Below are 14,764 nucleotides of genomic sequence, written 5' to 3' on the forward strand. Positions count from 1 at the left end.
TGATGAAAGCCTAACTGTGATGTTCAATAGTTAATGCAATCTACCAAAAAAAAGGTATCATTTATCTTTCAGTTAATTAGAAGGAGAGTATCTTAGATACTTTAAATAATTAAGGATATTAAAAATGCATTACCAAATGTTTATCAGTAAGTAAACTGGCAAAAGAAGAGTAGGACATTTTATAGCAGTCTAAAAATAAAGATGTCTCAGGTATCTCCCCTCTCTCCAAGCATACGTTAAAAGATTAATATCTCACTAGATGGAGAAGAGCAGAAGCAGCATCGCAGGAGTCAGGCTGACACTGCATAACACACTTAGATCACACACCTATGGTAGCAGGGGCAACTGGCAGAACATCAAGGATGAAAATACACAGGTGAGGCAGACAAAAGAGAGAGTGAACATGAGGACAGGAGACTGAATGGAAAGAACAGGAGGGAGGGGAAATGATGAAATGAGATATACGAAACAACACTGTAAAGGCAGGCTACAACTAGAGAAAAAGAAAGGGTAATGAGTTAAAATACAGCAGACCAATAATAGTGAAAACAGCAAAGAACCAATTACAACAAAAATCTTGATTTTTAAGGATAGCAGCTGAAAAGCTGTAATGCTTTTACTCATGGAAAGAAGCAGAAGAGGCAGCAGATCAGACAACCTCCCTAAGAGGCAAAAGCTGTAAGAGAAAGGAGGGTAGCTGGATATTTTTTAATGAAAGACCCTGAGCAAACTGCATCATAAAGCAGCCAGTAGGCAGATGAGAAAGTTAAATAAGCCATTTTAATTACTCTTTCTTATTGCAGGCTCCCTTACAACACACTGCTCTCATTATGAAAGGGTTACAAAAGTGGCATTATCAAGAGTGTGCTCTCTTGGAACAATTAGTTTAACCTAATGAACACACAGCTCCCCTAATTAGCTCAGGAAAGTAAGAAAGATCCAACTGTTTGACTCTGTAGTGTAGACTAAGGAGAGAAAACTGCTGCAAGCAGGAAGCCTGCCAAAGGAAGAAACTATGATGATGAAATTTCAAATCGAGTTAGAGAAGCATTTAAAAAATAGGGGCTGCTACAATAAAGACTTTGGCTTTTAAACAGAAGGGACAGAGAAATAAAACACATCCCAATTATAAACAGAAGGGACAGAAAAATAAAACATGACCCAAATGTTTTTTCTGAAAGGCAGTGCAGTGTATTTTCTGATCAGCTTAATTTTTATGAGTTAACACCTGCAGCAGCATTCAAATGCCAACTAATCCCACTCGCTGCAGAACTCCAGCACCCGTCAAAGCCTAACGCTGAACGTACCCAAGTATGGAATAAACCAATCCCCAGCGCAGACAGCATGCGATCTGGTGTGATACAGAACTGGGCAATAATGAGAGAGCTTTTGGAGTGGCCTGCAGCACGGTGCAGCATAATATCCAGGAAACACACCCCACTCGCCCCACACAGACAAAGTTGCTCCAAGTGGGAACAGCACTGCTCAGGATTTAGAGCTGAATGCATGCCCTAGTGAAGGTCATTCCATGCACTACAGAATAATTATTTAATAATAACGGAAAAAAGCCTTACACAAACATATTCTGATTGCTTGCTATAGATTACAATGCAGGAAGGAAGGGATCCTTAGCAAGTCTGGGTCTTGTTCAATTGGACTGTCCTTCTCCCACCCTCTCACAGCTCAGTAGTTGCCAATTACTGCACATACCTGTCTGACAAGAGCCAGCTGCAGTGATAGGTAGAGGATGATTTGGTGATCTTCTGGGGCCAAGTCACGCGCTCTTTAAGGACGATCACATAAAAAAAAAAAAAAAAAGAAAAAAAAGTGACTGTTAGCTTGTACTTCACCATGAGTCACACACAAGCACAGAACAAAACCCAGTCCTCTCCTACTGAAAACCAATTCAGTAATGGGAGCACACCGAAACTAGACAAAAAGCAAATCAATCCTGGCCTGGCTAAGCCAGGCTTACAGGAACAAGTATGTGAAACACAACTGCCAGGATGTTATCCAACTTACATGCTCCTTCACTAAATACCACTTAATGTTTTAGAACTTGGATAACTGATATGCAGGAAGTAGCTCTTAACGCATGGCAAACCCATTAAAGCATTATTTTAAGTAATTTAGGTGAGGGAGATAGTCGTTCAGCTTGTTCCTATATTGCCACTTCTCAAACAATAGCAGAGTTTTAGGTTAGCACTGAAAAAGTAATAATAGTTTCTGCAGTTGTTGTGACTATGAGCATCTAGAGGTCTAAAGATCATGAGCCCATGATGTGAGCTGGTGCTCCAACACACAAAACATCCTCCGCCCTGCAGCTTCTAGTCTAATGGCTGACAGTAGACTCCTGATGTGGAGAGGGAAGATAATGAGGATTTGATGACAGGAGCTGAGCCTGGGCCAAAACCAAGGCCCTTACTTCTCAAGCCTGGACCTCTTAGATACTACCTTCTAGCCCACAGCAGGCAACAGTGTGCACTGCAGGGATCCTGTGGCTAGTGACAGCTGTAGTGTCTACAGAACCAGACACAGAGGCCCTTCACACAGGCTTGTGCAGTGCAGCAAACAGGGATGGACAACCAGGGCAGAATCATCCCGCTCAGACTACACTGAGCATGAAACGGCAGTCTGAGCTTGCTAGCCCGTGGAGAAGCCATTAACCAAAGCAACATGCAGGTAAGTGTTTTGAGGACCTAACTAGGAGCAATGTGGGGCACTGGCTCATGCCACACTGGCAGCCCAGCCCTGGGACCAGTGGATTATTGCCTTGCTGACCCACAGAGCTCACTCCTAGCTCTGTGGCACAGGGAAGTCACTTCACGTGGAAGAGATGGGGAAGAGGAAAGTCCCTCGTAGCTGATCGACATTCCTGACACCTCTTTTTGGGCTGCATTCCAGGATCTGCACCTGCATCACCCTGCCCGAAGCAAGTACAATTAATGTCCTCATGAAGGAAAAACAACAGGCTCACAAGGCTGGTGGTTAAAAACCCTACCAAAACTATTCATTTGCTAATAATAAACAAACAATCAAAAGAATTACTTCAGGAAACAAACCACACACCATTTTAATGGCAGCCACCTCTCAAATGCCATCTTAGCCTGTGAGCAGGAAGTTGTTGGACTTGTTTTTTATAACTAATGTCTCTAGAATGAATTAATTCAATTTGAACTGAATGTGTCCTGCAACTTTGCAAGTCAAAGCAGCACTAAAGGCTTCTGAAGCAATGCCAAAGACATCAAGGTCTGTACTAATTGCACAAGTCATTAATTTGTCTCCCCACTTTAAAAAACCAAACAAAACCCCAAACCAACCCCAACAACAAAACCAGAACACCTCCCACACACACACAAAAAAAAAGAAAAAAACCAACCACAAAACACCCACAAACGCCTAAAACTAACCAAAACCCAAACAACAACAAGAAGGCTCCACAAGATGGAACCTAGCTTTGCCCTAAGCTGTTGGGAGCAGGGTGAGCCACCTCTTTGGCAAGCAGCTCCTGTGAAACCTTCAATAGCCTCTCCAACAGTAAATAACAGGAAAGTTCACACGGGTGTATGGGAGAAGAGGTTAATGGTACTTTTGGAAAGAAACAAAGTTACGTTACTGCTCAGTATTCTGAAAAAGTATTAAAAAAATATTTGATCCAATCTCCAGCTGAAAAGGCCACTTACAAAGATGGCTACAGGCTAAACCATGGATTGAGAGATCATACATGTACTTTAAAAACAGGTGAAAAACAAGGAAGTGAAACAAAAAGAAAGAAACCAAACCTCGGGCATTTAGGAAGACACTAGTAACCAGCTCACAATCACAACATCCCTGTTGGCTGGGGTTTGAGTACTTAATGTTTGGCTAGAAGCTTGTGTACTTCCTAGCTAGAGTTAAGATACCATGAAAAAAAGTTACATCCAGTGGGAAAGGTCAAAGGATAAAAATAAATGCAGTTTAAAAGCACTGTAATTACATCAAGATTGGGCAGTAGTGGAAGTATTACATTGCAGTCCAGGAACTACTGCAACTTAAAAATATACTCCTGATCTAAAAAGTAACCACATAAATTGCTTTTTAAAAATTTATCTTTCAGATCTCCATAGGGTAAATATCCAGAAATACATCCGTGGTTTCAGCTTACTACACACTCTTGCAACCACTGCAAAACAAACATGCCGGACTCCTTGCTCAGCATCAGAAAACCAGCTAAGATCCAGTAACATGTTCAACCTACTACATCTGTACTTTGAGATAGCAGAGATCTCAAATTTTCTTCACTTTTGTAATGCGTTTATTACAATTTATTTTTAATATACAAACTATTTAATACAGTTTATTACCATACCAAACCCAGAACTAGATAATTCAGGCCAAGATTTAGATCACAGAAGCTTCCATTTAATTGCCATCCAAAGATGCCTACAGGCATCTATATTTACAGTATTACCTGCCCAAACACCACCTTGTGTATTTTGGTTGGCGTAACTTAGTCTTAACAGGGTCAGGACGCTCACACCTCACCTCTACTACAACAAAACAGTTCTTAACCCAAGCACTTGAGGTAACTGTAGCTACAGAGGAATTTAATTCACAGATACTTTCAGGGCAGAGCTATTGCATCAGACTTCCCCACAAAATACAGGGGTGAGGAACAGCTGAGTGGTAATCACTTTGCATGGCTAGTTCCACAGCCCCCTTTTCATACCACAGCTCACTAATCACTCATTAGGATGGCAATCACCCCCTCCCCGGTAAGCAGTAAGCGCGCTGATGCCAGGTCACCTCACAGCAGCCTACACCCTGGTGGTGAAGGTACTTTCCCACCAGGAGGGAAACAGTTGAAGCCTGCCTCACACAGGAATGGAGACAAAACCAGCTTTCCACATCCACCTGCTGCCATCATGTGAGGAAGCTGTATCTCCCGGCACCGTAGAGCTCCCTGCAGCTGATTTGGTGCTAAGGTTATTTCTGGTTAGTGGCAGAACAGGTACTCTTACCTTGGATATCCAACCAAATATCACTGCATTTAGCCATCACAGAAATGGTTTTGACAGACTGTTGCTGAAAACTACTGAACTGGTTTTAAACTTTCAGGCAAGGATGCTTTACAAAGAAGAAAAAAAACCATTAAACCCAACAATTATTCTGAATTCATCCAAAGAAATACACAACGCAAGTGTCTGCAAGATTCCTACTCACCTCTCCAAAGTCTGAAGTGCTTTCTTGTTTAATTCATCCTGAGTGCCCTTCAGAGTAGCTGCAGGACAAAATACAATGCCATTTAAGAGTTGAATTCAATGTTTCAGATTAAATAAATAAATAGTTACACATGCACAGAGTATTTCAAACTGGGAGCACAAAAATGTGGAAATCTGGTGGTTCAAGGCTGGAAAACATGCCATTTTGTTCTTGAACAGAAGAAAAACAGTATTTAAATCTGAATTCTCAATTTCATTTTAAATAAAGACTCTTCCAACTCCCTTGTCTGAAATGCCAAAGCATTTTTTATGTACATATGCCACTGAAGAGGTCTGGGAGGAGAAGGGGCCATATGCTAACTAGATAATAAGACAATAAGAGGCCCTCTGCCAGATTGGGGTAAATGCTAAAAGCAGTAACAAGCAGTATATTCTGACTCAGATACAGACCGTCTCCACCACCGTCCTCATGTAGGAGGGTGTTGCAAGTTGAGCAGGGAACACCAGGAGCCAGATTTACAACTCCACGACAAAACCCTTGACAACACACCACCCCACTGAGACCATGACAGACTTTTAGTCTACTTCAGGGGTGGCATTAGCCACTAATGCTCTCCTTGGTGCCTCTCATTACTTGACTAAAGGATCCTGCCCGCTACACTCACTTCTCAATGTGTGAATTAACTCCTACCAAAACCATATAGGAGGAGAAGAATCAAGTACTTGTTATGCCAGAGTACCTTATCATCATCATCATGAGCAAGGGGAACAGAGGAAGAGCTTAGAAGAGCAAGGCTTTCTCAGGTCCAAAATATCTGGAAAGCTAGTGACAATTTTCAGAAGTACATTGGTTATCTTATTCTGGTTCTTAGTTTTGAGATCTTGCATAGCAGTTGTTTCTTGTTCTGTCTATCCTGAATTTGAGATCTACTGGTAGATCTCACAAAGTAGTGAGGAGTAGTTAATCCATCAGCAAACAACCACCTATGAATATACTTGACTTCAAACATCAAGTCACTGTAAACTCCAGAATAGAAAGTAAGCAGTATATACATAAGCAACAAAACCAGATAAAATTCAAGTATTCTTAAAAGCTGTTGAGAGGAATGCGTTGTGTTCTACAAGACGAACAAAGGTAATTAGTTTCTTTGGACTCTGCCAACACGCTGGTGAGTGAAACTTTGAAAGTAATTTATTTTCCTGAAGTAGTTATAGTGATCAGACCTTTTTTATTCCTACATCTTCTGACAGTTCTTCAAAACACCCGGTTCATTTGGGAGGAACAGCAATCTTCATAACTTCCCACACCACAAAGATCAAAAACTGCTTATGCCACAAAATCTACTCTAAGTAGTAAAAACTGAACAAAAAATTTGCAGTTTAAAGAATAAATTTGAAGGCGTGGACTTTCATGCAAAATGCAGCATTTATTAGAAGTAGCTGGAAATAATTTACTCTCAATAGCCTTAAATTGAGTGTTCAGGTCCACTGCCAAATACTGGAAAAAGACAACAGAAGAGGAGAATTTAAAAAAATTTACAAGAATCAAGATGGATGTAAACATAAAAATTCTTGAGAAGACACTGGAAAGGAGCTATGAACATTCATCCAGAAAAAATATGTCAGATTTTTTCTCATGGAAACTACAAGATTCCTTATGTAAGTTAGAGCAATTCCGGAGATGCCACATAATGAGGAGCACTGAAGGAAATTTTACTGTTTGCCCCCCAAAATTTACATCAAATGCTAGGAGAACTTTTAGGTTCCACCTGGTAAGACTTCTGATTGATGTTCAGCTTGTAGACAGAAAGAGCACAAACTATGTTATGGAAATGATTACAACTAGTTAGCTTTGCCTCTGCACTACTGGAAAACAGCATGTGAGTCCCACCTCCCACGATATCAACTGCATCTTCAGCTACAACTACACTGGAAATCTAGTTGTCCATCTCTAGATTTGAGTCCGACTTGGATAAACACGTTGAAATTTGTGTTTGGCAATACTGAGGACTGATGCTGCAAGTTAACCTTGCCATTTACAGGGCCTTTACAGCTAAAGGAGATAAAAGAGAAAACAAGCAATGAAAAGTGATTTTGGGAGGGATGCGTAAGAAGCAGCTTGGCCAGGAGGTCAATGGAGGTGACTTTCCCCCCCTCTACTCTGCTCTCGTGAGTCCCTGCCTGGAGTACTGTGTTCAGCTCGGGGGCCCCAGTGCAAGACAGACATGGACCTCTTAGAGCAGGTCCAGAGAAGGGCCGTGAAAAAGGTTAGAGGGATGGAGCACCTCTCCTATGGGTAAAGAGGGTAGGGTTTGTTCAGCCTGGAGAAGAGAAGGCTCCAGGGAGACTCTATTGCAGCCTTTCAATACTTAAAGGGGGCTTATAAGAAAGATGGAGAGAGGATTTTTTACCAGGGCCTGTAGTGATAGGACAAAGGGTAATGACTTATCAAAAATTAAAATAACCTGCAAAGTGGTCTGACCACGGTAAGGCAGAGAGCACAGGGGAGTTTAACTTTCTGAGGCTTCAGCAACTATCCCTGTAAGACACAGTACTTCTGCAAATGCCACCTTAGGAGCCCAAGATTTATTTTCTAAAGCACTATTTTAAAATAATTTTTTTTAAAAGAGCTGAAGCCTTACTAAAAGTCAACAGGATCTTCAGCAACATTTTGGTACCTAAATACAAAGCTCAAGTCACATTTGAAAACAGAGGAGGTCACATTCTGTGTTAGTAACCAGGTGCAGCACAGTAAGTGTGAATGCATGGAGTGAAACACAATGCTGAGGATCAGCATCAACACTACTAAGACAGGGACGGGGTTTACTTTTAGTGTTGTCCCACAGACTGAACACTCACTAGCAGCTGCAGCACAATCAGGCCTATTTATGTAGCACATTAGTTTTATGGGAAAGAATTCAGTTTGTGTAGTACAAAAGTGTTCCATTATGTGAATCACAACATAAGTGGGGATGATGGAGAGAGGGACTTCACCAAAACACCAATATGCATGTACCCTTTTGCACACATCAATGGGTTTCAAAAAAACATTAGGTGTCTTAACACCTAATACAGCAAGGTGCACAGTTTTAGCACCCAGAATTATAAAGATTGTATGTGTTGACTGTTCTCTCCAGAAGCAACAATGATGGGTTTGTTCACTAATAAGCAATGTCTATTTTTTTATTTTTATTTTTTTAACATTAAATCAGTGCTGTCAGAATACAGGTTATTTATAAAATCCACAAGGACTGACAGAAAAAGTTTCCAATTCAGTCCCTGATCCATGGCCTTACACCAAAATTCTAAATGAAGACAGACACAGCACACACTCTCATCTCTGAAAGAGTGAGGGTCTGTTAAATCTACAAAGATTTCACAAAATGTGAGGTGGTGATGTTAAGATTAGAAGAGACTTGTATTTCATAATGCATTCTCAACCAGTCTTTCCTCTTTAGCCTTTGTTAAATTCATCTCACCTTTCCCTGTGTTCAAAGTATTCTTCAGACCTAAGGGAGGCAAAGTTGACAATACAGCTTATGTCAAAACTGGAACTACAAGAGGAAGACAAAGGTTTGCTGTTGACTTTGACCCATTGGGAACAGATCTGCAAAAAATTTAGCATAGCAACAGATGGACATTCTGTACGAACAAGAGATTTGTGCTTCTAAGAGTGAGGCAAAAGTGGCAATGACTTCCTCTGAGGACACATCTTTCAGCTACTTCAATGAGATTTATTTCAAGAAACACATAATTAAGACATTAAGAACAAGGAAGCTACACATACTGCTACCCAGCATAAGTTCCAGGAAGTCTTATTTCATCGAGGAGTGAATCTAATAGTTGTAAAGGGACTTTGATAATTACCAAATGTTCCCACAAGTTCTTTGAATTGTCATTCAGTAGGATTCTCTCTTCTGACTCCACTTTTTAGCAAGTGCTTTTTTGCAGGTCACAAAGGCTTTAATATAACTCCTCTGTACCTCTGTCACACAGGAGAAGTATTTGCTAAAAGGATATATTAAATAAGAAAGCCTGACCTTGAATGGAAGGCATCTTGATATAATACTGTGAGCTTTATAAGGCAACTGGACAAACACTTCTGAAACACTTTGCTACCATTGAATATGCTGACTCACTGAAAGTCAGCTCAAGCAGAAAGTTATAGAAATCATATATTCATACAGACTTTTGACTGTGTGCCTGCATATGTTGCTATGAACTGGTACAAACACAATGATAAACAAGATTGACAGTACAAGGCAGAATTACATAGAAGAGTTGCTATCATGCTTTCAGCAAGTTCTACTCTTGCTTCCTCATTGTGATATGCTATCTTTTAATGATACTAATGAAAAAAGGTCTCGTTAGTGCAAATTTGATGTTTTCTAGTAAAATGCTGTTTCATATTTATGATTATCATAAGTATGCTTTTGAAAGAAAAGACTAAATGGTTTTAATAAAATATAACCTGAAAGATTGAAATATACTCTTCAGATTTCCCTCAAATAACTGAGTGACTGGCCCTGTTGACTTAAAGGCTAGAGATACAAGGAGAAGGCAGATCTTTCACTGTTTCACAACATAAATCAGATGCTAATCTGGAAAAAAAAATCCAATAAATTTGTTGTGAAGACTGTCTCCTTTACATTAAAAAGGATACATTACATCTGAACTAGTCTTTTGAAAACTCAGAGAAGACTTCCCTTCCTGAAGAAGCTTCCAACTCACGTTTTGCTGCACCAAAGATTTTTAGAGCTAGAGTACAGCACATTCCTCTACAGCTCCATTCTTTAGAAACTACCTTCTTTCCATACTGAGGATAACAAATTGATCATAACGGGCTAATAGAGAAAACCACCTATCTCCAAAAATAGTCTCTGAGATCTTGTGTAGCTTTAGGGACAGTTTAAACAAAGTCTGGGCAAAATGCCCTAAAAGGTAGGCTGTTAAGCAGAAACCAATGTTTAATGAACTTAAAAAAAATTTTTATATATATATATATGAGAAAGTTCAGTCTAGGAAGGACATATGTTTCTTGACAAGAACTTTCTAGGAGGAAGTGTTCTGAGGCATAGAAATGGGGAACTGAAGAGAGCTACAGTGCCTGTTAGCCTTCGTGTTAGAAACCAGTTCTCAGAACAGCTGATCAGATAAGGGTGACTGAAAAAATACACTGACTTGCACTACTGAAGAGCACAAGCCACTTCCTCATATAGATGCCTTGCAGAATTCTGCTGTAACTTCCAAGGCCTACATACTTCCATGATACCATACAGTCATTTTAGCTTTGTTTCAGGCTCATTTGCTGGAAGAAGTTGGTTTGCTTCTATGGGACCCATCTGACAGAAAAGACATTGCTTGCATGGGGGCAGAACTCCTAGATGGGTTAGGAAACGTACTAGCTCAGCCATTATTCAAAGAAACCATGTTAGGAGGCCTTCTGCCTATGTTAGAAGTCATAGAAGAAACAAAGACTGTTCCCACCTGTGAGCTTGATGAAGGTCAGAGCTAGAACTCTCCCAAACACTGGGACTTCAAGCCCTTCTGGCCACCAAGCACCAAACCAGCAAGAGCCCATTGTCCAGTCATTTAAAACCCAAGCAAGCAGCAATAAAATAGATCCTTACATTCAGTGATCTGTGTCTAGTCAATATCCACACATACCTGCAAGGCAGATCTTTTTATCTTGTTTACTTCTAAGCACAGAAAGAAACAACATTGCAGAGAGGTTGAATCTCTGCGAGGAATCAGTATCAGTATCAGTATCAGTCAAGCACTTCTGACTCCAGTTCTTGGACTGTATTTCTTTATGTGATTTACCAGTGGGTGACAAAATAGATATGTATTTTGTCATATGAATGAAACAGAAAATAGATGGAAAGCTTGACTTCTTGTTGTGTAAATAAGTGAAAGAAATGTATTAAAAATACTCAAATAAAGCACACTAAGCATTGTCGGCTGCAGTCAGATTATCACCTCCTAAGTAATGATTTGCATTCCTTCCTTTACGTAAGTTCTTCACTTTTATTACCACAGAGGACAGTTCTCTGAGCAAGTGAACAGTCCCTATCTGTCTTGCAATCTGATTGTTTTTCATGTCCAGTCAGCAATAAAAGCAAGGTTTCTAATAAATTTCCATTGCTTGCACTAAAGACTTTGAACAGATGCTCTCTATACAACGTTCCTGACAAACAGGATAACTCACCATCAGTAGCTTGAAGACTGTATGTCAGGCCCAGTGCCAGGTAACCCTTTGCTAGGGACTCTCCAGCATCCTCACCCAGGTCTATCACCATTTTAGCAAAGTATTCTCCTTCTTCCAGCTGCAAAATAGGTAGAATGAGACTTATAGGCACTTCCTCTGTACCTGCTACAATTAGATTACCCCATTAAACTTACCTGTAAGTGATCCGAGAGCCATTCATACAAAGGCCTTCAGTGGTCACAGTAAACACTCATAGAAAGGAGGACGTAGAAGGTCAGATTAGCAGACCTTGGTACACATGCACAGTTTTGAGAAAAGTTTTGGTTTCGATTTAAGCATCCACCCCAAACTACTTCCAGATGTTTAAGGTTAATGAAGGACACTATCTTATTTTTGTATTTCCCTTCAGGCTTGCTGCAATCATGCAACCTTAAACACAAATGTTGGACCGACTGCCTAATATACTATCCTAGCAGTGCATTGAAAGGTCTATCAAGTTTCTTCCTTCAAAGGAAGACCATCTAGTTTCGTTGTATGATGTTTTGAAACTTCAGCAAATTTTACTTCCTTTTAAAGTGTTAGAAAAGTAAAACAAGAAAGCAAAACTTCACTGCAAGCTTTCAGCTGCTGCTTGCAATTCTGCTGCCACAAGAAGGTGGCAACAAATCCAGGACACAAATTTTGATCTGAAACACCACACTACCTTAGCAGCTCATGCTGCACTAGCCCCATTTTGCATTATTTGCGAAGACACAGTTCCCTTGAAAATGCATTTTATATTACAGATAATAATGGGAAGAGAAAGCAGTCATGACCTCTCAGGATCAGTCTCCAAACTGGTGAAATACATAAGCTGGTCTCTTTTACTACAGTACAGACTGCTCCCCCCAACGCTCCTTTTTAGCCAGCCACGCAGATCTAAGTCTAATGAAGCTTTAGTATCTTTACAGTTTGAGTTAATGATAAACAAACAAAAAAATTTATTACAGAATAGAGTGCTTCTCATTTCTAACTTTAAACTCTCATAACATCACTCACCCATTTTACACAGAAAAGACTAAGAACTGTAGACTGTACATATCTGGAAAGGTGCAGGCAAAAGCTGTAAGTAATACTTGAAAGACACAGCCTACAGGAAGACCTCATTTCTGTAGAAGACAGTCTGCAGATATTGTTAACCACAATCAGAGCCATCCCTAATCAATAACCAGACACTGGAAAATCATCCTTTTAGAAACTTTTATCACATGATAACTGACTTTCTGGGATGGGGTTGTTTAATTCTGAGAAAATACATTATTGTTTGAAATCCATCTGTTTTAGGCGCAAGTACTGCAGACGTAACTGAAACGTGCTCACTTAATATTCAGCTTTGTCAGATGTCAGCACCTCATGTTCCTTAACATCTCAAAGGAGTCACCCATAATGAACTGAAATCAAAACATACCAGCAGATCAGAAACTCCCTTTCTGCAACGATTTGTTAATATGCTGCCTATGAACAGAATCTACTTGACTTGATACACTATGCAGTCAACGGGCCTCCTAGTTACATCACTCGAAGACATTCAGGTGACAACATAAACTAACAGCTTCATAAATAAAGGAGTTGGTATTTATTAGATGGTATCAAACGTAAAAAAATTACTGTTAACGTAAGTGTGAAGAAAAGCTGAAAAGTGCAAGTGAAGAAGCAATCTCCACTGCTTGGGTCTCTTCCTCACCTGCACAGCTCCCTGAGGCCATACAATTCAAACTAGAGGTAGACCAACAGTTCCTAAATTTCTGAAACCTCCGGTCAGTCCGCCCAATGACCAACATGTATTTTCTCATCAAACTCTTCCCTGAAAGCACTACAAAAGCATTAGTCTTGCTGGTTGCCTAGTCAACTACGAATCTGAAACTACGAACTGAAACAGGAGTACTCACTCCCTTGGGACATACTTGGGGCTACCAACTACATTGCAAGGACTGCCTTACATGTCATTATCCAAAGTCTACTGAAAACACTGGGAATAGTCCTACTGACTTCAACGCTGCTCAGATGAGACCCTTTAAACTCTGATCACACCAGGAAGACTGAGATTTGTTCAGGAGATTTCTTAATCCTGTCAGTAGCCCTGCTGACTTCCCCAACACATACTAAAGCATGTTCTGAGCCAGAGCCTAAGACAATGGAAAAAGAAAATGCCCCGTGACTTGCTACACAGAAAAAAAAAAACAAAAAACCCAAAAAAAACCCCTTCCCTTGAAACACTAACTGAATACTGCAGCTCTCAGGAACTTTTATGTAAGACACGAAATCTCTGCAGCCAAAAAATTAATTATGCACCTCTTTTGCCACCATAAACAGCTGTATTCCCACTCCCTTCATTGTTCTCCTCTGCACCTCACACACACTTTCATCCAAGAAGTCTTCATTAGATGAAGAAAAGAGCTATACAAGGAATTCTAACGATGAGTGAATAAGAATAGGGGTGGGTAGAGTGTATGAAAAAAAAGAGATTAAATGAAAGGTTTTGAGTTGAAATGGAGACATTTAAAATTGGGAGAGATTTTGCTCCATTGTTTCTCTGAATGGTCACCTGATGGTGTTTCCAGTCTCTGACTGATGGCCTACACTGCATAAATCAGCAGCACACCATTCAGCTTTCTTGCCTGACAGTTATCCAGGGCCACCTGTGAATGTGAGATTAATCTACTGCATGAATAGTTAAACCCACAACTTTTCAGAATGGCTGAAAAAGCACTTCTAGCACAAACATTCTTGTAAACATTTATTCATACTAAACATTAACGACATTTTGACCAGCCACAAATTCTCATGAATGCAAACTTGGGTCAGCCGAAGGCTGCTTTGAAAATAAGTGGCCTTGCAAACTCCAGCACAGCTGGTTCTGTTTATGAGAGCATTTACTTTTCCTTCTTACAGCACTCGGCTACTTCCCCTGCCCGCCTTGCTGTAGCTGCCATCTGCCCCCTCCCGTTCTCCTACTCTTCAGTCACTCTGGACAAGTGTGAAGAGCCAAAACTTTCACTCATGCCACCCACTGTGACATTCCCACTCCCCAATGGATGCCTCTTGCTTAGTCAACTATGATTCTGGAAACTACTAACTGAAAAAGGAATACGTCCCCTTGGGGCATACTTGGGCCTGCCAACTGAATTGCAAGGACTACCAGATTGCAGTCTGGATGAAAACTCCCTCTCCATACACCTGAGCAAGGGACCATCAGTAAGCCTGAGCTGTGATCTGCCAGTAAAGCTGTACCTTGCAGGGGTCCTTAAGCATATGAGATGTCACTCTGTGCTGTAATGATGGGAAAGGGAGAGAGGAAGGCCTCCAAATGAGGCAT

The 14,764-nt window shown here is 40.5% G+C and overlaps 1 protein-coding gene across 5 annotated transcripts in view; it reads right to left on the reverse strand.

Moving 5' to 3' along the window:
- Window positions 1-14,764, reverse strand: part of TTC7A (tetratricopeptide repeat domain 7A) — a 172,642-nt gene that overhangs the window by 97,698 nt on the left and 60,180 nt on the right. For all 5 annotated transcript variants that reach the window (XM_055815978.1, XM_055815977.1, XM_055815976.1 and 2 more), the window contains 3 exons: window positions 11,410-11,527; window positions 5,203-5,260; window positions 1,711-1,783 (listed from right to left, as the gene is read on the reverse strand). In XM_055815978.1, coding sequence (XP_055671953.1) covers window positions 1,711-1,783; window positions 5,203-5,260; window positions 11,410-11,527 — 249 coding nt within the window. The remainder of the gene's footprint in view (window positions 1-1,710; window positions 1,784-5,202; window positions 5,261-11,409; window positions 11,528-14,764) is intronic.

Source organism: Falco peregrinus, chromosome 11 (genome assembly GCF_023634155.1).
Source record: "Falco peregrinus isolate bFalPer1 chromosome 11, bFalPer1.pri, whole genome shotgun sequence".
Classification (NCBI taxonomy): domain Eukaryota; kingdom Metazoa; phylum Chordata; class Aves; order Falconiformes; family Falconidae; genus Falco; species Falco peregrinus.